The sequence below is a fragment of the Halichoerus grypus genome, chromosome 6, assembly GCF_964656455.1.
Source record: "Halichoerus grypus chromosome 6, mHalGry1.hap1.1, whole genome shotgun sequence".
Classification (NCBI taxonomy): Eukaryota; Metazoa; Chordata; class Mammalia; order Carnivora; family Phocidae; genus Halichoerus; species Halichoerus grypus.
Window position 1 is genome coordinate 94,710,643 of NC_135717.1, and position 22,668 is coordinate 94,733,310.

General features: G+C 36.3%; 1 protein-coding gene across 4 annotated transcripts in view; it reads left to right on the forward strand.

Moving 5' to 3' along the window:
* Window positions 1-17,449: 17,449 nt before the first annotated feature.
* The window catches only part of SLCO1B3 (solute carrier organic anion transporter family member 1B3), a 77,073-nt gene continuing 71,854 nt past the window's right edge, over window positions 17,450-22,668 (forward strand). For 3 of the 4 annotated variants that reach the window (XM_078075708.1, XM_078075707.1, XM_036119177.2), the window contains exons 1-2: window positions 17,450-17,486; window positions 22,129-22,277. In XM_078075708.1, the coding sequence (XP_077931834.1) occupies window positions 22,191-22,277 (87 nt within the window). In that variant the 5' untranslated portion in view covers window positions 17,450-17,486; window positions 22,129-22,190. Of the gene's footprint in view, window positions 17,487-22,128; window positions 22,278-22,668 lie in introns of those variants that run through there. The other variant, XM_078075709.1, reaches the window with a different exon arrangement.

Sequence of the window (22,668 nt, forward strand, 5' to 3'; positions counted from 1 at the left end):
TTTAAGACCTAAATTATTAATGAATTGTTTTTATGTGTCTTGCCTTTGCTATATAAACAAATCCACAAGGAAAATTTCAAGCATGCACCCTTTTGGCTATCTTTATTTATTTCTTTGAAATAGATTCCTAGAGATAGAATGTCTCAAATATACTAACCAGTGGCATTCCAAAAGGGAAAGACAAACAGCATTTGAAAAATTAGCTGTCCTAATCTTCACCAATTTATCAATTTTATAAATTAAAAATGGCATTTCAGTGTTTTGATTTTCATTTTTTTTTTTTTTGCTAGTGTGTTAAAACTTGTATGTCTACTGGTCACATCTCTTATAGGTTGTGTTCACAGCCTTGCATATTATTTATTTTGGTAGTTATTTTATTAATGATACTAACCATGAATGTATTCCATGTGTACTAATTTTTCTAATTTGAGGGCTGTATTACTTTGCTAAAGCTGCCACAATAAAATAACACAGACTGGGTGGCTTAAACAACAGAAATTAATCTTCCAACAGTTCTGGAGACTAGAAGTCCAATGATCAAAGTGTTGGCAGGTTGCTTTCTCCAGGAGGGCTCCCTTTTTGGACTGCAGGGAGTTGCCTTCTTAATGTCTTCACGTGGTCTTTTTTTCCATACATGTGCATCCCTGGTGTATCTTCCTCTCTCCTAATATCCTGCTTTTATAAGGACATCATCAGATTAGATTTGGGCCCACCCTACTGGCCTCGTTTTAACTTAGTCACCTCTTGGAAGGTTCTATCTCCAAATACAGTCACATTCTGGGATACTGGGGTTAGAGCTTCAACATATGAATTCTGGGGGAACATAGTCCAATCAGTAACAGGAGCTTAATTTTAAATTTTGTTTAATGTGATTTTTGACTTTAATATTTAAAAAAATTTACAATCATATACTCCTTTATAGATTCTACATATATATGTGCTTAAAATAATTTTCTTACCTTATGGTGATATGATGACCTGCATTGATCTATGTTTTATGATTTAGTTTCTAAAAATATTTAATATATCTGGATTTATTTTGATGTATTTTTTTTAAAGATTTTATTTTTTTATTCTAAGTAGTCTCTACACCCAACGTGGGGCTTGAACTCACAACTCCAAGATCGAGAGTTCCACAGTGTAGTGGCTGAGCCAGCCAGGTGCCCCTTGATATAGTATTTTGAGATAAATAACCTAATTATTTTGACAGACTTTTAGCCACTTGCCCTAATACTATGTGTTTGGTAGTCCATATTCTCCAACTTTACAAATTATTAAATTATGAGTGTCTGAGGATTTTCTAATCTCATTAGATGCCTATTTCTGTTCAGGATCACATTATATAAGAATTACATACATAAAGTATAAAAATACATAAAATACATTTTAATTTCTGACAATTCATGCCTTCCTTCATATGATTCATTTTCAAGTTTTCTTAAATATTTTCATTTTTTTCTTCTAGATAAATTCAAGATTATTTTGTCAGCTCCCAAAAATATCCAATTGAGACCTAAGAGACCATTTATATATAATCCTTATATATATTGCATTTATATATAATGCATATTTCTTCTGAGTCTACAAAGCATTTTAGTATATGCATTTTTTAATTCCACATAAAGATTAGTGTTTCTTTCCATCATAAAAAAATCTGAGCCTATAAGAGGATTATATGAGTTTACCTGACTTGCTAAGGTTGTAGTGTCAGGTTTTAAAGAGCAGGAGCTTAAACCCACATCTTCCGATGCTTCATCTAGTGCTCTTGACATTCACCATATGTGGCTGAAATTTCTTCAAAGCCCCAAAGCAGCAGAAATAGTGGTATGATACAGGGTACCATATATCCAGGATGTTCAGTTTTGATTTTGATAAAATCAAGTTTTCAACTCTGTTCCTCAGTGTTTGCCTCTTTCTAAACCACAAAATTAGTTTGCCTATGTTGTTGTTTTCATTTTTCCTTTTTCTCTCTAGTATAGATTTCTAGGCTGGCTAAAGCGGTTGACTTGTAAAAATATATATGTATTTATATATCTGGTAGTTCACGTACTGCAGAGAACCCCATAATGGTAGTAGGGCTGACCAAGGAACACAGAATACATACTACCATAGTAATCAGAGTGTTGGCACTGCAAGTGGTTTCGGAAGTCATCAGTTAACAGGAGGATGAGGACCACAGAAGTGAAAGTTCTCGTGGTCCACAAAGTCAGGTTACCTACTAGCAGTGTGGGGTTGCTAGCCGGGCGCCCTGACTCACCACCAATACCTGTCATTGGCTGAGCTGAGTTGAGATTCAAGACGGCTGAAGTTCAAAGGAGACTAACCTGGGATAAAAACTGGCATGAGAAACCCTGATAACTTTATAAATAGAGCACCCACACTGATCCAGCATATAATTTTTGGCATTATATTTCATGTGACCATGGCCTTCCCAGGCCCTGTATAACTTAAGCACAGACACCTTTCATCTCTCATTTCCTGCTCTCCTCTCCACTCACTCTGCTCCGCTCAGGCCTCCCTCATGTTCCTCCAGCCCGTCAAGTGGCCTCTGTATATGAGGGTTTTGCATTTCCTGAGTCCTCTCTCTGGAACATTTTGCCCCCGATGACTTGACCCCTCACTCTTTGTTCAAACATCAGCCCCTTGGAGACCTTCCCCGAAAACCCTATCTAAAATAGGATGTGCTATTCCTTTCTATTCCATTAATCTTACTTATTTCTCTTTATAGCAGTTATTCCTCCATATATATATCCCCTTCCTAACTTGTTTATTGCCTGCAAGTTCCACAGTGTGTCAAGAAATAGTTATCCCCCGCTGTAATGATCTTGGCACAGACTGTGACTGAAAGAATAAAACATTTCAGATTTGAGAGAAGTAGGATAACTGAGTAAAAGTCTGGAGGTGTAGAAGACTTCTTCTCCATTAAAAAAAAAACAGTTTGTCCCTTAAAAAAAATGTGTAAATAGATACCACATACTGGAAGCTAACAAACTTTCGACCCAAAAGTTTTACATGATGAATTTTTATAGAAAGGTTTTATTTATTAAGGTATTATTTACAACTAATTGGGCTTTACTACTGAGGTTATTCAGGTGCACCTACACATAAGACCCTTTAACAGATTGCATTTTCTAACATTCAGTCTCCCACATCAGTACGACCCAATCTTAGGTTATATAGTGCTTAAGGCCAGGTCTGGCTTGGATTAAATCCATATTTTAAAAATTCAGGCATTGATTTATTTCATGCCTAAGGCCAGTGTGATTGGAACATACTCCATGCTTCATAAGCAAATCCAAAGTAGTGAAATATTCCAATTCCAAAACAGAAAAGTATTCAGGAGGCTAACAAGTGCATCTGTTTTGCCTTATTCAGGAAAGCATATTTAAAAAAAAAAAAACAACCAACAAACCTGCCAGAACCCTGGCCATTTTGAAAGTAGTTTACTGCAATTCTGCATGTGATGAGTGTTTATTGTACATTTGTAAATGGAGTATTTGTCGTTAGAAATCTGGGTCTGGATTGCCTGGGAGCTGGCAAAATGCCATATCTACACATGGACATCACATCACCTACTCTCCTGTCCACTCCAGCATACCTCAGGGAATGCAGTCACTCTCACAACAGGGGCGCCCTGATTCTTTGCCTTCATCAAAACATTCCACAGTCCCTAGGAATTTGTCAGATAGCCAGGGGTATTAGTGGCGGCTCTTGTGGCCCTGCTCCTGAATGCTTCCTCCTACCTGTTATTTCTGTGCCTCTTATTACTCCAACTTGGAGGGACAAGGTAGCTAAAGCACTTGACTTCTGTACACAGGAGGCTTATAAAAGCCCTTGACTTCTGTACACAGGATGGGTCTGAAATAAAGTGCTGCTTCAGTTTCCAGCCTTTTAATCTTATATTGCCTTCCGACTAGATGGTAAGTTCCTTTTTCTCCAGCTATTAAAGAAAAAAAAAAAAAAAAGACGGGACAAAGAGAAACAACTCCTCTTGATCTTAGAGCTCCCCCTAGTTACTATTTTATCGCTTTTCTTTTATTATACCCTAGTTCCCAAAAATATTCTGTAGAATATTAATAGTTATTTTTTTAAATATTTTATTTATTTATTTGACAGAGAGAGACACAGCAAGAGAGGGAACACAAGCAGGGGGAGTGGGAGAGGGAGAAGCAGGCTTCCCGCCGAGCAGGGAGCCCGATGTGGGGCTCGATCCCAGGACCCGGGGATCATGACCTGAGCCGAAGGCAGACGCTTAACAACTGAGCCACCCAGGTGCCCCTATTAATAGTTATTTTTCATCAATCACTAAGTACAGGCATTGTGCTCCTATAAATATATAACTTCAATTAATGATCTGAACAATCTAGATATGTATACAATGATCCCTGTGTGACAGATGAGGGGGACACTGAGGCTTAGAGAGCTTAACTAATTTTCACAAAGTCACAAAGAGTCTACAGAGCCAATCCTGGATTCAAATCTGCCTTCTGATTGCTTTCTTAAAATTATATGACATTCTTATCTTCCTTTCCTATACAGCCACCAGTCCTATTGGATTAGGAGCCTATCCTTATGATCTCATTTAACCTTATTACTTCCTAAGAACATAATCTCACAAAGCAGTTACACTGAATGTTAGGGCTTCCATATATGCATTTTGGGGCAGCACAGTTCAATTACAGCACCTCTTTTTAATGTAAGAGAGAATGACCGGACACACTGACCATAATAATAATTTAAAGTAACAGCCAACACAATGTGCCCACATTGTTTTTTAAATTGGGATAAAATTTACATACCATAAAATTCCTTATTTTAAAGTCTACAATTCGGTGGGTTTTTAAATATATTGAACAAATCATGCAAACATCACTGACTCATTTTAGAACATTATCGCCCCCCCAAAAAAATATTCATTACTCATTAGCAGTCACTCCTCACTCTTTTCTCCCCTACTGCTGCCCCGTCAACCGCTAATCTACTTTCTGTCTTTATGAATTTGTCTAATCTGGACCTTTCATATAACTGGAAATATGAAAAAATGTGACCTTTTGTGGCCAAAACTGTTTTAAATACTTCAAGTATTTCTCTTATGTAATCTTCCCAACAATCTATAAGGCAGGCATTATTATTATTTAACAGATAAGGAAAAGTGAGACATGGTTTAGTAACTTAACTGGGTCACAGGGTTCCTAAGTGGGTGAGCTGGACTTGAAGCCTAGGCAGTCTGTATTCAGTCTGTGAGCTCAACTATAACTTGAGTTTCTCCTTCAAGGAGCTTGATCAAACTTTATCTCCAGAGTGATCAAGGATGGGCAGAATAACAGTTGGAGTCCATGGGGAAAATAGAATATCTATGGTTGAGTGAGTGATATTATGTTTAAGCTGGCATGACAAATATGGAGAAGGATCTCGATCTGAGGTGATAGTAAACGAAGCAGATTCAAATTCTTGGAAGAGAATGGGCTAATTGGAACTATGGTCAATGGTCTAGACAACTAGGATCATTTCTAAAGTGGAGCATGATAAAGAAAAGGAATGAGAATATGTTCAGGATATCACATGTATTTGTCCTCCAAGAAGGAAATAACAAAATAAGATTAAATTTCATGAGACCATTGGTCAATTATGTTCGTGTAGCTGGAGATATGTGAGCTGCATCCTTTTAGGCACCAAGACCAAGAGAAAATAAAGTAATTTACTCTCACAATCCAAGTGGAAAGTGGAAAGAGATTAGAGTATTTGTTAACAGTAGAAATGCCAGCCCATTGGATGGTACCTGGACCCCACCCATGAGCCTTGGCTCCTGCCGATAGTACAGCAACACTTATCACAAACCCCACTCATGAGAGATTTGTGTGTACAACATTCAAGAATCCTTAATTGAACATTTCACTATTGATAGTCTCTTGAAGGAGTAGATAAGTGGAGGACAGCAGAGAAAGAGAGATGAGGGGTGAAGAAGGCAGTTACCACCTGTGTTCTTTTCCTATTGCTACTATACAGAGTGTCACAAACTTAGTGGTTTGCCCCAGCACAAATTTATTCTCTTTTGGCTGTTGAAGTCACATGTCTGAAATCAGTTTCACTGGGATAAGGTGTTGGCAAGGCTAGCTCCTTTGGAATTCTGAGAGGAGAGTGTTTTCTTGCTTTTTGCAGCTTCTAGTGACTTACTATATTCCTTGGCTTCTGGCCTCTTTCTCCATGTTTAAAATGTATAGCTCCAGTCTCTGCTTCTAGCACCACATCACCTTCTCCTCTGAGTGTAGTCAAACCTACCTCTACTCCCCTCTTAAAGAGCACTTCTGATTGCATTTAGGGCCAATCCGGATTATCCAGGATACTCTCCCCATGTTAAGATCCTTAATCACATTTGCACAGTCCCTTTTGCCACATAAGTAAACATTTACAGGTTCCAGGGATGAGGACACAGATATCTTTGGAGGCCATTATTCAGCCTCCCCTGTCATCATTCTCCACTGCCTTTCAAGTTTCTTTTATACATTACATAAATTTCACAAGGGACACAGCTGAGATAGCAAATCCCGAGAAGAGACACCATTTGAACTTCTATTTAATCACTCACTGTTTCATTCAACAGATATTTGATGAATATCCACTAGGTATCCAGAACTGTGTTAGCCCAACGGAGATATATTCCTGCCCTCATGGAGCTCACAGGTCACATTATCCCCTCTACTAAATCATGTACACCCTTCCCCTTACTCCTTTTCTTGCTTCTGTGAATTTGCCCTTCTTTGTCCAGTCCTGCCTTCCTGACACTAAACCAGGTAGCACTGTCTTTCTTAGAGGATGGCACAAGAACAGAATTCATTTAAACATGTAGCATGATTAGCCTATTAGCATTAGAAACCTCAGATGATGTTTTCCTCTTTAGTTATTATGTTTACTTCACCTAACCTGAAGTTATGTGGAAATGTAATATCCCAGGCATGGGTTAAATTTGTGAAGGACCCTAATCTCCTTTGAATAGGGATTAGTGACTGTATAAATATTGCTCAAGAAAGAGCTGATCCTTGGAGAATGAGGGCTGCTTTTACTGTAAAGTGCTGACTACTCGGATGTGTGAACTGTTTATAGTATTCATCTTTACCGATAGGAGTCTGCTTCTATCTACTGGCTGGAGAATTTCATAATCAGGACCACACAGGTAATTTCTACTTGGATTTTTGTATTTGTTTCTGATTTACATGCATAATGTCTGCTCCTGCCTACCTAGGCCTTCTTTACTCCGAAACTAACCAGCTCTTTCTGGTCCTACCTTCTCGAGTGGGTGATTAAACTAACAAGTGTGTTGTCTTATGAAAATTGTTAGGTAGCTACAGATAACCAAGATATCTCAGAGGACATCTGAATCCAGGAGGAAGTCCGTGGGATACAGAACCCACTTAGAGAGGCCTGAGAAAAAGGAACAAGATGATCCAAGGAGGTAAGGGCATGACTGGAATTTCAGGGGACTCAGGGTTAGCAGTAGTTGAGGACAGGAGAATTCTGTTGCTCTAAAGACAGTCTTGGGATTGTGACTAGTCTTTGTTACATCATGTGAGAGCAAACAGCTTGAGAATTCCCTAGGAAAGTTGTAATTTCCAGGGGAAAAAAAATATTTATTTTACTGTCAGAAATGTTGGAATCTTTCAGAAAACAAGGTTAATTAGGATTTCTATTACAGAAAACCAAATATTATACTGGTTTTGCCATTCGAGTGTGAAAAATATTATTCTGAGTTTGAGCCAAAGAGACCTAGAAAGAGTTGAGGGAAAGAAGATTTGTATCATATGAAATATATTAGAGGACTCTGTCATAAAGTATTACAGAATTAGCATGAGTGTAGTCTATAACCAAATAAGTGCAAAAATGAAACAGTGAGATTTCATTTTGCAATTAATTGTCCAAGATTGAAGGAATACATGATTGGTGGATAAGAATTAAGAGGCACCGTATATTTGGAGGCAGTGTTGCTGATAGAATCATTCTGGAAGGCAGTTTGAAAAGTGACCTTTGGAAAGCTTGTATTCTGATTTGGTCATTTTGATTCTAGGGTATGCACCATAGAAGTAATCATAATGTTTAAATATTTACATAAAAATATATTCCTTATAGTATTGTTTAAAATCAGAAAAGGTCTATTATAATAGCTACCACATATTTAGTGATTATAATGTTTCTGACATTGTGCTTGATCCTTGATCTTGAGAGACAGCAGGAAAGTAAAGGGAGAGAAAAGAGAAGAAGAGAGGAATAATATAAGAAAACAGAAGTAATAGGGCATTGCCTATCCCCTATGTTTCCTAACAGCCTAATGATTTGGTATTTCAGGTCTTGGAAAGAGTTAGATTAAAGGTAGAAGCCTTAGAAATGGTGTAAACACGATTCTGTGACACTCGTAAGAAAAGATCATTTTTCCCTCCGCTGCACCTCAGCCATGTTACAGACTGATAGCCTGAAGTTATGCTATCCAATAAGGCAGACACTACCTACATGTGGCTCTTTACATCTAAATTAAAGAAAATAAGAAATTCAGTTTCTTGGTCACATGAGCCACGTCTGAAGTGCTCACTAACCACACATAGCTAGTTGCTACTACATTTGAGAGCACACTTAGAGAACATTTTCATCATCAGAGAAAGTGCTTTTACATAGCACTACCCTGAAGACTCAACACAGATAAATAACTGTGAGTAAAAGTTCTATGCCTTGCTGAGCAGTGGGAAAAATCTATTCCATTTCACGTCAGTCACCCCATCTTGTAGCTGGTATTTATCATCACCTGGAACTGCTTAAAAATAATAAATGTAGATTTCTACTTTTCCTCCTCCTCTCATTCCCTCAATTACTCTCCATATACCCTTCTTCCTAACTCATTGGACTTTCAATTTATTGGCCCCCCTATTTTCTCTTTATCCACTGGTACATTGATGTCTAATAAAAATATAATGAAGTATGATGACTATATAGGTACTCTGATTAACACTCTCCATTACTTCAAGGAAATTCTAGTTATGGTTTGCAAAGTTTTTATCATGAGTAATGAAGAATTTTATCAAATGCATTTTTTTTGCATCTTTTAAGATGATAATATAAATTTAGGGGTTTTTTCCTCTTTATTCTATGGATGCAATGAATTACCTTGATTGACTTTTGAATGTTAAGCTATTAGTGATTTTAAAATCTCAGAAAACTAGAAATAGAAGAGAACTTCTTTAGCCTGTATGTGCAGAAAGCTACAGCTAACATCATTCTTTTTTTTTTAAAGAAGTATTTATTTATTTATTTATTTATTTAGAGAGCAGGAGGAGGGGCAAAGGGAAAGGGAGAGGGAGCATCTCAAGCAGATTCTGCACTTTCTACACAGCCCAACGCAGGGCTCAATCTCACCACCCCGAGATCATGACCTGAGCTGAAATAAAGAGTTGGACACTTGACCAGCTGAGCCACACAGGTGCCCGCTAGCATTATTCTTAATTGTGAACGACTGAAAACCTCCCCCCTAATATTGGGAAAAAGGCAAGGCCCTGCTGTCACTTTTTCTTTTTTGTGATATGGTAGTCCAGAAATAACACTGCAGGTCTTAGACGTACAATAAGGCAGGGGAAAAAGCATCCAAATTGGAAAGGAAGAAGTGCAACTGTCTTTGTTTGCATACAACATAGTAATCTACATTAAAAGTTCTAAGAAATAGGGGGGCCTGGTGGCTCAGTCGATTAGGTGTTCGGCTTTTGATTTTGGCTCAGGTCATGATCTCAGGGTCATGAAAGCAAGCCCTTCATTGGGCTTGGAGCCTGCTTAAGATTCTCTCTCCCTCTGCCCCTGCTCATGCTCTCTCTCTCTCTCTCTCTCTCTCAAAAAAAGAAAAAAAAATTCTAAGAAATATATTTTTTTTTAAATCCAGTAGAACTACCAAGTGAGTTTAGTAAGGTTGCAGGATATAATTTCAATATACATACAGAAGTTTTATTTTTATATACTAACATTAAACAATCAGAAATGGAAGTGAAAATAGTATAATTTATAATAGTATAAAAATAGTAAATGCTTAACAAATTTGACAAAATATGTGAAAGACTTGTCACTGAAAACTCATAACTGTCATGAGAAATTAAAGAAAACTTAAGCAAAGGGGCGATATATCATGTGTATGGATTGTATGACTCATTATTGCTAAGATAAAAATTATACCAAAACTGATCTATAGTGTTGCTGCAATCCCTACCAAAATTTCAGCAGAGCTTTTTTCAGAAATTGACAAGCATATTCAAAAATGTATATGAAAGTGTCAAGGACCTAGAATAGCCACAACATTCTTGAAAAAGAAGTACAAAGCAGGAAGACTTATATTATCTGATTTCAAGACTTATTATGAAGTGATAGCAAACAAGATAGTATGGTATTAATATAAACTGAACAGAATAAACAGTCTAGAAATAGGTCCACACATTTATGTTTAACCAATATTTTATAAAGATTCCAATCAAGTTAGTAGAGAAATAATAATCTTTTTAATAAATGATCCTAAATAAATTGGATAACAATGGGCAAAATAACAAATCTTGACCCTTGTCTCACGTCTTATACCAACAGTAATTCAGTAATGCAGTAAAGACTTAAATGTAATATCTAAAAGCATAAAACCTCTAGAACAAGATGAGAAAACCTTATTGACTTTGATTTTGGTGAAGATTTCTCACATAGAACACAAAAAGCACAAAGGTAAAGAAAAAATTAATAAATTAGACTTCATCAAAGTTTTCAAGTTCTGACTTGAAAATCTTTGTAAACGTATATCCAACACAGATCTTGTTTGAAGACATCTAAATAACTCTTACAACTCAGTAATAAGAAGACAAACATCCCAGTAAATACTGGCAAAAAGTTTGAGCAGACATATCACCAAAAGAGAGATGGGGATAGCAAATAAGCACATGACAAGCTACTCAACATCATTAGTCATGAGGTAAATGCAAATTTAAAATCAGAATTAGATACCGCTACATATCTACAAGAAGGAATAAAATTAAAAAGACTATTCATACCAATTGTTGGTGAAGAGGTTGAGGAACAAAACTCATGCACTGCTGTTGAGAATGTAAAATGATATAGCTATGTTAGAAAATAGTATAGCAATTCCTTAAAAACTTAAATACATACCTCCCATATGACCCAGGCATTCCACTATGAGGCATTTTTCAAGAGAAATGAAAGCATATGTCCACACAAAAACTTATAAACAAATGTTCATAACACTTTTATTTGTAATAGCCAAAAACTGGAAACAACTCAAATTCCTATAAACAGTAGAGTAGATAACGAAATTATAATATATATATTTTTAAGATTTTATTTATTCATTTGAGAGAGAGCAAGAGAGATCACAGAGGGAGAGGGGGAGGGAGAAACAGACTTGCTGCTGAGCAGAGAGCCAGATTCGGGGCTCGATTCTAGGACCCTGAGATCATGACCCAAGCTGAACGCAGATGCTTAACCAACTGAGCCACTCAGGCGCCCCAGTAATATATTTATATAATGGAATACTAATTAGCATAAAAAGGAATGAACTATTGACATATGTAACAATATGGTTGAATTTCACAATAATTATGTTGAATAAAAGAAGTCAGACAAAAGGTATCATTTCTGTGGGTACTAAAAGATGGTGATGGAGTGATCTATGCAGATATCTGGGGAAAAATAGGAAGAACAGCAAGTACAAATACTCTGAATATGGGGTTTGTATCTTTATAAGCCTTAAGGCCATTCTTTGGACTATATGGTGAGTGATGTAGGAAGCCATTGGAGGATTTGAGCAGAGCAGTGTCATGATATGACCTGTTTTTACAATGATGACTCTGACTTCTGTGGTGAAGTTTACATGGGGGAGTGGAATTGGTGAGTTTAAGGATATAGCTGAGATACAAATTAGAGAGTGTCACAATAATTCAGGTAGTGGTAGTGGTGGAAACAGTTAGATTCTAGGTATATTTTGAAATTAAAGCTTGATATGTTTTGTGTAAGAGAGGAGTCAAGAATGATTCCAATATTGTGTGTGTGAGTGTGTGCGCACACGCATGCATGCATGCGAGCACAATTAGAAGGATAGAATTACAATTGACTGAAATGGGGAATATCATAGGAGGAGTGAGATTTGGGAAGGGAAGATGAGGGGAAGAGCTTTAAAAATTTTAAGTATCACAAGCCTATTATCTATCTGAAAGGAGATGGTGAACAGGCAATGGAAAAATGTAAAATCCTGAGGAAAAATCTCAGGAGTAAAGTTTTGACCAGGGGTAAAAACTTTAGAATTATCAACATATAGAGAGCATTAAAGATATGAGAATAGATGAGATTACGAAAATACAATGGTTGAATCCTGAGGTTGTCATGGAAAAACTGGGAGTGACTCATAAAACTGTCATGGAATAAGTAGGAATTGAATCCTGAAACATTCCCATTAAGAGACCAAAGATATATAAAATATTTAATAAATGAGGTGGAAATGGAATAACCAATGAGTTAACCACAAAGGATAGTGTCCTGAAAACTATTTCCAGGAGAAGGGAATATTCAGCTCTGAAAAATGGCTAACAGTTCAAGTCAGATAAAGGCCATTACCTTACCGCATTTAGGTAATTTATGACTTAGGCAAGTGTAGTTTGAATGGAGTTGGGGGTATAAACTTGATTGAGTATACTCAAGAAAGAATGTGAGAAAATGAATAGAAAACAATATTCTAGATAAGACTTTTGAGAAGTTTTTGGTTTTGTTTTTTGGGGTTTTTTTTGAATAAAAATAGTATAGAAATAGGACAATACTTGGAATGGTATCAAAAGAGGGATTTTTGAAGGTGGGAAAGTGAGAACATGTTTATAAGCTGATGGGAACATTTCTTTAGAGAAGGAAAATTGATACCCTTGGGAACACAAGGAGAGAGACAATCTGTGTGCACAAATGGAGGATGGTCTTAGCTTTAGCATGGACAGTTCATCAAGGCAAAATATGTGGTACTGATGCTATACGTAGATAAATGTGACAGAAGGAGCTTTTGGAAGTTTTGTTCTTCATTTTCTGTCCATGAAATAGTCATCAGCAGAAGGTAAAGATAGGAGAGGATATGTTAGAGTTTTGAGGAGAGATATGAAGTTATAAAATAGTCAGAAAACAAGGTGACATGAATTAGGAAAATGCAGCATAATACCTATGCAAAATGAAAGGCTCATTTGAGTTTTTTTTTTTTAAAGATTTTCTTTCTTTTTTTTTTTTTATTTATTTGAGAGAGAGAGAAGGAGAGACAGAGAGCATGAGAGGGAAGAGGATCAGAGGGAGAACAGACCCCCCTGCTGAGCAGGGAGCCCGATGTGGGACTCGATCCCGGGACTCCAGGATCATGACTTGAGCCGAAGGCAGTCGCTTAACCAACTGAGCCACCCAGGCGCCCTCATTTGAGTTGCTTAATCATAAATTTAAAGTTAACATGTTGAGGCTTTTCTTCAACCCCAGTCAGTAGCATGGATGAATGGACAGGGTAGTCTGAGAGATGGGGTTCATCAAGGTTGTAGTTTTGTCAAGCAATTAAAATGATGCAAAGGTTACTAATGACTTGAAGATATATGGAAAAAAAAGTGATTACCATGACCACTAAATTTAACCCAGATATGCAGGAAAATGAGGACAGGAAACAAGGAGCAGTGAAATCTGTGGTAGAATCAACCAGTGGATTATATAGATCCTGATTAGTGAAACATGGTTGCATCTGGGGTATTACAGAGAATATGCTGGGAAGATAGACAGTGGTAAACCAATCCTTGAAACTGATCTCACGGGGAAGTTGAAGTTTTTCATGTGACAAGGTCTAGGATATATCCACTAAATAGAAGAAAGATCACTGGACAAGAGAAGGTTAAAAAACCAAGAAGCCAGAGAACTAAAAGGATTATCTTCACAATCATGGAAATCACCAATAGTTATAACGACATTAATATTTTGAGAGATTGGCTTTGAACCAAGAGCTAAAATGGTCATAGAATAAGGGGGAGTGACTTAAGGATTGGTAGATAATTCCACTGATATGAGATTCAAAAATATAGATTCTGAGGGAAGCAGGTATCAACACAGAAAAGAAGTAGCAATGTAAGGCAACTTGAAAACTAGTTCCATCTGGTAGGGAGCAAAATGGAGAATAGTGCAGCCCCCATTGATCACAGCAGCAGAAGCAGGCTTCAGGGAAGGGGCCAGGTTTAATTTAGAGCAAGAGATGAACAACAACAACAAAAAATTCAGAGAAGAGGCTGAAGTAAAGGGAATTCTACTTGTGATTAACCACTAAGTTCCAAGAGGCTCAAGAGAAGGGTCTCAGTTCAGGACTGGGAGAGGCAAAAACAGGGATGTGCAGAGCCAAAAGGGGATTAGACAGGAGGTGATGAGAGTAATCAGGAAATCCCTTTCTTCTTATGGTGGTGCCTAACATTACAGAGATAATGGTTATGATGAGATTAATCATGATGATGCCAGGCCTTTAGCATCAGTAAGTAGAGAAATGTTGGGTTCTTTCCAGGAGTACCTAGCCTCCGAGAGCTGCCTCTTGACCGCTGTCAAGGAAAGTGGGGTAGACAGGTGGCAGCATGTTTGCTCTGAGTCTGAAGGCTTCCTCTGGAAGCATGCCTGTAGCACCCACCTGAGAACTCTGGCAATAAAAACTGTCAGAAAAAACTGGCAGGCACATGTCTTAAGATGTTATTTTTATTAATTTGATATTAATTAATGGCTTTAAATATTTATAATACACAAATGTCATACAATTAGGCAGTAGATATTGAACTATTAGGAAATAGATATTGAACTATGATGTCAGGTACTGTAAAGCACTTTACATACATTATTTAATCCTTACTCCAAGTATTATCTTTGTACTTTATAGATGAGGATATTGATGCTTAGAACGTTTAAATAACTTTAAGTTCATACTGTTAGCAAGTAGCAGAGACAAATTGGCATTGAAGTTTATCAGATTTCAAGACCATGATATGTCATCAGAACTGTAACAATTATCTCTAAAATAAGTATCACTAGATTATTTTTAGCAAATTTTACAATTTTCTTGACCAATGGATGTTACCATAATATGGATCTTGAAAGAACTATTGTAACATTTTTCTTCTGACCACCTTACTTCTCCGCAAGTTTAACAAAAATAGTCTAATTAATATTTAAACCATCATGCGGAAGGAAGAACACAGAGAATGCTCTTTGACCTCTGGAAACACTTTAGGATTTCACCAGAAGGCTTTAGCTTAGGGATTAGAAATGTTCTGAGTTAATTTGTTCTGTTTTACCTTCATTCTTTTTATATAGCTATCCCAAAACAAAGTTTTGGGAGGAACCTTGGGTGGAATGGAAATTTGAAAAGAAAATCACTAATGTGGGAGCACCTAAGCCAGATTTCCACTCTGCATAATAGGGAAGGCCATAATGTCCTGACAGTGTTCTCTAGTTCTGCTGTAATGGTTCTCAGAATCTAGAGTTCAATAAAAAAATAACCAAAGTGCTTATTTTAAAAAAACCCCACATAATCTTTAGTCGGCTGAATCAGAATCTCTTGTGAGGAGATTTGAGATGGGGTAGTGGGGTGTGTGGGGGATGCATGCTGACCTTCTATAGATTCTGATTCAGCAAGAGACTGCCTGGGAGCCCAGGCCTTAATTTTTTTTGCCCCAGTTCTGCATTTCCCAGTTCCCCTTCCTTGGGAAATTAGGTAATTCCCAACCCCTTCTACCTCTCCACAATCTCTGGTTCTTCCCATGATTCTAGTACTTCCAAGAATAAACAAGGACAGAACAAATATATCAGATAACTGAGATATAGAACTTAAATACATATTGCTACAGCTGTACAAACAATTGTCTTACAGAAGAGATTAAGGTTGGGGCACCTGGGTGGCTCACTCAGTTAAGTGTTGGACTCTTGATTTCAGCTCAGGTCATGATGTCAGGGTCATGAGGTTGAGCCCTGCATTGGGTTCTGTGCTGAGCATGGAGCCTACTTAAGATTCTCTCTCCTTCTCCCCCTCCTCCCCCAACTCATGCACTCATGCTCTCTCTCTCTCTCAAAATAAATAAATAAATAAATAAATAAATAAAACCTTTAAAAAAAAGAAGTGATTAAGGGGTAATGTTTTCATATATGCATCCTCAAATTGCTATATATGCATGTGTATGTGCATGTGTGTGTGTGTATATACATATACATATACACACATACATACAGTGTTCTCTATATAATAGCCAGTATTCATCAATGCCGTATTAGAATTGCACCAAACTGTCAAGCAAAAAGAACATTTTTTTTTAAGATTTTATTTATTTGACAGAGAGAAAGAAAGAGCATAAGCAGGGGGAGCAGCAGAGGGAGAGGGAGAAGCAGCCTCCCCGTTGAGCAGGGAGCCCGGACTCAGGGACCTGAGCCGAAGGCAGATGCTTAACCGACTGAGCCACCCAGGCACCCCCCAAAAGAACATATTTTATCTTAAATGCTAAAGGAACCTGTAGACACATTTAAAAAACTGTTTTGAATTCTTTTCTATTTGGAGGAGTTTTAAATATCTTGGATAATCTGTTTTAATTTTGAAGGAAAAAATATTATGCAACCAACTCAAGCAAATATGTTATTCTCAGAAACAAAGCCTAATAATTAAACTTTTACATAAAAATAATTGATAAATTCTGAGAAATTATTAATATAATGTAGTGTAAACTCTTTTTTTTTTTCTTTTTTGTAATACACGTGTCTGGCTTAAGCTTTGATTGCCAAAGCATTCATTTCAAAGAGGACTATCTCAAATAAATACACTGTCAGCCACTGACTATAGATAAGGAGCCAGGCCACTGCCCCCAGCATTGAGGCATCTTTGTTTTAGCAATCTTGGTTGACTTCAATAACTGACCATTCGGGTCATTTTTGTTTTTCTTTTCCTGAGTTTTATGTTTTGACTCTTATGTTTTAAATTCATCAATGAGAGTGACCCGGTAAAACCCTAAGCCCCTAACCTCAACCCCAATAAAAGTAGAGCCCCAAGCTTTGTGCTCTCTTCTTCTACCCATGACCTTGCTGTGTGGCCCCATGTATGCTGTGTAAATTCCAGGTCCTATAAGAAATAAACCTTTATTTTTTCAAAGTTCCCTGATGGTTATTGCTGAGGGGCATCTTGAAATCATAATAAGAACCAACCAGAGGGGTCCAATTGTAGCATTGACAGACCGGCACAAAATATATAACCTTTAAAATACCAGCATGTGGAACAGACTGTTAGAAAGCTAGTTAATTTTCTTCTGACTAGGACAATGACCTAATAAGATGGTTAATCATCATTGAACTGATGGAAAAAAAAAAAAAGAAAAGCCAGCTAACTATTTAAAGAGAGGCTTTAACAACAGATAAAGGATGGACTTGTAGCTACTGCTGTGGGATTCTAAGTCCAGGTAAGAACCTTTGACATTCTCTAATTTCAGGGTTTCTTCTATGTGAGAAGCTGCCATAGATTTCAAGGGGAAAAATGTTTTGATGGATATGATAAATTTTACACATTTTATGCTTTGTGTCTTCTACACACTTACGTGTAAGCCCTTAAAGCTCATTAAGTATTCCTTCTGGAGATAGATGAGCCTCAGGTTTATATACTCTTAAAAATACAGAAAATAAGACATTGAAATTTAAAAATAAAGTTTGAAACCCCATTCCTATTACTTTCTAGATAACTGGAACTTCAAGTTTAAAAAAAAAAATGGATCTCTGGCCACCTTCTCAAAATATATCACAAGGCAATTATTTTCACTAACTATATGGAATAATTAGATTTATTCCCTATTTTCTTTTATTCCATCTTAACTGGATAATATGGGGTAGAGAGTTAGTTAGCAAACATCAAGAAATGGGATGTGTCTCAAAGTCACTCACCCACCTCTACTTTCCTGTTTCAACTCATTGGACTGACTAAAGGTGAGTAAAAAGAAAGAAGTTTTCTAGATAATTCTGTCTTTGATTGAATGAGAAAAAAAAATTGCTCAGCATGGTTCCTGGCACAAACTAAGAACTCAATAAATATTAGTTCCCTTCTCCAATTCAGAAAGGTGGCTACCCTTATAAGACAATTGTTATTGTCAAAGGGAGGTAGAAAATGGGGAAAGTCCTCCCATAAAAGGTCTAAAAAGTAAGTAAATTTGTTTTCTCTTTTTCCCTCCTGGTTTCATGGATGCATAGTACAAACTGGATCACCTGCTTGCACTGCTTTTCTATGGTCTCTCAAACAGTAAAAGCTTGACATAGGTAAAGAGAGGCTGGTGAGATTCTGGCTCCCTCTCCAGCCCAATGAAACTAAGCAGAACTGGGCTGTTCTGTTGAAGGAAGAATTGCAGTGCTATGTCTGAATGCCTGTGGTCCTGTTTTATAAACATATTGTGTCCCCAAAATTCATTTAAATGTCAGTTTTTTGGGACTCTGAGAAAAAAAATATGTCCAGAGAAAAATAAGTTAAAATCTCCGAGTCAGGCTTAAAATGCCATGATGAAATAAAAAGTGTGGTGTTTAGAGCCAAACCTAAATTGATACTCCAACTTTGTAATTACTCTGGAGTCACTTATTACCATTTAACCTTTCTCAGAAATGAGGGGGGAAAGTGCCTACATTTCCCACTTTTTATCAGCATATTTTTTCTCAATATCTAGGAGAGAGGTGTGGAATAGTAACCTGTCTGGGAAAGTAGTGGAAATAATAGGGAAAATTAATGACTATATTACAAGTTATATTCTCTAGTGGAGCAACAGTGTGGAGAGGTTTTTTTCAACTGGGAGTAACTGAAGAAATATCTAAGAAGGGTGATTTGGGGCAGAATTACCACCAAGAGATGAGGAGGAACATTATGGGTTAAGAAGGACATACAAAAGGGCAGAGTATTCTAGGGACAGTTGGTTCCACACAGCTGAAGGAGCTTATGGGTGTGTTGGGAAATAAGACTAAAAACAAGGGCTGGGTTTGGTTCGCAAAGCATCTCAAATAGGAAATGTGAATTTTATTCTGTACGCTACTGGGGACCTCTGAAAGATTCTGAAGGTGGATATGATAGATATAAAACAGGAAGAAGGCTGAAAGACAGGATAATTGGCATTTAATCAATTGCAGTAAACAGGACTAGACTGGTCAGGTAATGGCCTTCAAGAGTTCTTGTTCAGTAGCCAAAAAACAAAACCAAACAAACAAACAAAACTAAGCTAAAGGGCATATACACACCATGTCAATCATTCAGAGAGATTTGCATTCATAGAATTAAGTGGTAAAAAATGACTTTCTACCATTTAAATTCTGGGGAGAGATACAGAAAGAGGTATTCATGAAAAAAATAACTTGAAATTTATGAAAGGACTGCTTACGATGTTGGGACCACCCAACTAGTGATTTTTTCCTCACTCCACTCCACTCAGTAACTGAATAGGTACAGGCATGTTTGGAGTACATGCAAAAAAGTGGAATAACTAGGATTTACTTAGATGTACATAGATGTGGATTTTTGCATTGATGCATATGTTTATATACACAAGTGATAATATCTTTAAATATTTATAATTTCTGTATTCTATATCATCCATTAAATTGGCATTATATATATTCATGGTCTTTATATATAATATAGGGACTCAATCCTTATTGAATAAATTAACACATAAAATATATAGTTGATCCTCATTATTCATGGATTTAGTATTTGTGAATTTGCCTTCTCACTAAAATTTATTTGTAACCCCAAAATCAATGCTGCTCTTTTGTGGTCATTCATATGCCTGTACAGAGTGACAAAAAATCAGAATTGTCCAACACACATGGTCCCATTTGAGGTCAGATAAAATGTGGCTCTGCCTCCTTGTTTTAGCTCTCGTATTATAAACAAGCAATCTTTTTACAGTCTATTTAGTGCCATATTTTTTTATTTTTGTGCTTTTTTTTGGATGATTTTGCTGTTTGAACAGCTCCCAAGCATAGTGTAAAGTGCTATCCAGTGTCCCTAAGTGCAAGAAGGCTGTGATGCGCACGATGGAAAGAATATATGAGCTCCAGACACTTCCTTCAGGGATGAGCTGTACAGTGCTGTTAGTCACAAATTTAAAATTAATGGATCAACAACATATTTAAATTAGATGTCTTTAAACAGAAGCACACATGAAACAAGGTTATAAATTGATTGGTTGTTGAAAATACTGTGACCAGAGATATACTGGACCTAACTCTGTATTTCCCCTAAGAACCATGTTCAGGTTTCGCTAATTGTTTGCAGCAACTTTATAGAACACAAGTACTGCAAATAATAAGAATCAACTGTAATTATACAGCCCTGTTAATTATCATCTATCTATGCTTATGTGTGTTTCTGTATATAAATATCTTAGATACATAAGTATGTGTTATGCAGATATGTATGAATAAGAATACATTTTCTAAACCTCAGTGAAGAGCCCACTATTCTATATGAAAGAGCAAATCTAAGGAACAAATTGCTCATTTTACTAGTCTTTAAAATAGAGGCTTAATGAAATAAGTCAGTCAGAGAAAGACAAATACCATATGATTTCACTCATATGTGGAATTTAAGAAACAAAACAAATGAGCAAAGGGAAAAAACAAAGAGAGAGGCAAACCAAGAAACAGACTCTTAACTATAGAGAACAAACTGGTGGTTACCAGAGGGGAGGTGGGTGGGGGGAAGGGTTAAATAGGTGATGGGGATTAAGGAGTGCACTTGTGATGAGCACCGGATGTTGTATGGAAATGTTAAATCACTATGTTGTACACCTGACACTAATATTACACTGTATGTTAACTAACTGTAATTTGAATAAAAACCTAAAAAAATAAAAATTAAAAATTAAATAGAGGCTTAATAACTTACAAAATTATAATTTCTCTTGCATTTTGACCTCAAAACTCCACTTGTAAGAATTTGTCCTACAGATATTATCACACATAAATAAAATGACATACTAAGAAAATGTTCTAATATGAAATAATTAGATACAACCTAAATGTTTATCAACATGTAACTAGCTAGATATATTATGAATAATAGGATAAACTACAACCATAAGAAAACTGAGGAAGTCATTTATTAAAATATAAAGTATATAAAGTAGCATAAAAAGGTAGAGAGCAGTATTAATGGTATGCTGCCATTTGTGTTAAAAAAGGAAACTATTATGTATTTAATTAAAAATACATATCATATTTCTGGATCATAGTCACTGAAAACTGATTATTAGTCCTCAGAATAAGAAACTGGATGCTGGGTGGACAAGGGCTAGAGAAAGAATCTTTAAGATATGTCTTTTTGATATTTTGTACTTTCAACTACATATATTTTACATATATTCAACTGCATACATTTTCTCTTCAAAAATAAATGAACAAAATTAAAATAAAGTAGGATCGTGATGTGGTAAGGTCAAGTATGGCTAGAGTCTGTCTGAGAGGTACTTAGAGTATGCTTTGCTCTCTTTAGCAAATCCAAACTCGACCTGCATTTCAAACCTGGTTCTCGAGATATCTCTTCCACGAAATCTTCTGGGCTCAGCCACTATAATTATAATTCATTACATTGTTTTTCTACCCATTTTGACTGTCTACTATGTGCAAGGCACTCTTCGGCACTTTGTAAAAGTATAAAGATGAAGTAAACATATATTTGCCTTCCTAAATTTTATAATGTAGATACGTAAAACATATTTAAAATTTTTGTGATTTAAAATTCTTATCTCATCTAGTATGTGACTCTATGTTATTTACTTGTTTCAAATTCTCTTCATAAATCTATCTTCCCAATTAAAATATAATCCCCCTAAAGCTAGCAGTTTGTGTGTCTGTGTATGTGTCTGTGTCTGTGTGTGTGTGTGTGTGTGTGTGTGTGTGTGTTTGCCCTCCTTTTGTGTCTAGCATTTACCTAGTCTTGTGCTCAGGACATCAAAGACCCTGAATGAGTATTAGTGGGTTTATTGATTGATTGAGGGCAACCTTGCAGCTTTTCTTATTTTTGAATCATATATTGTTAAAGTGAAATAAGTTCTCCTTTTTCTCCCTGAATAGGTGATCATTTCAAACCAAACAACAACGACAATTGGAAACACTCACATGATATCGGTAGTTCCATGATGGACTCAAATCAATATTTGAAAAAGACAGCAGAAGCAACACCTCCAAAGGAAAGGGAAACTAGATGCTGCAATGGATTCAAGGTAGGAATAGTTTCATGTTTCCAAACTAAAATAAGTGGAGGTTTTTTTTTTTTTAAACAACCAGTTTTGGAAAAGAACATTGTATTTCAAATTAGAGTTTCCAACTAAAGCATATCTTAAAATATTAACAGAATGATCTATATCTTGATTTAAATAAGTCTTTAAATCTGAAAAAGGAGTTTCTTTGGTGATAATTCTGATGGCTAAGAGCTTACTAATGTTAAAAAATTTAGAAATCTTTTGATATCTTCTCTTTGGTTCTTGATGGACAAAAGATATTTATTAATTTCATTAAAATAAGTCACTGTATAATGAGTAATACATAAAAAATCTTGGAATTGACCTATAGAGAGAGCAGATTCATTAGTTTTATGAATCACTTTGTGGTCTT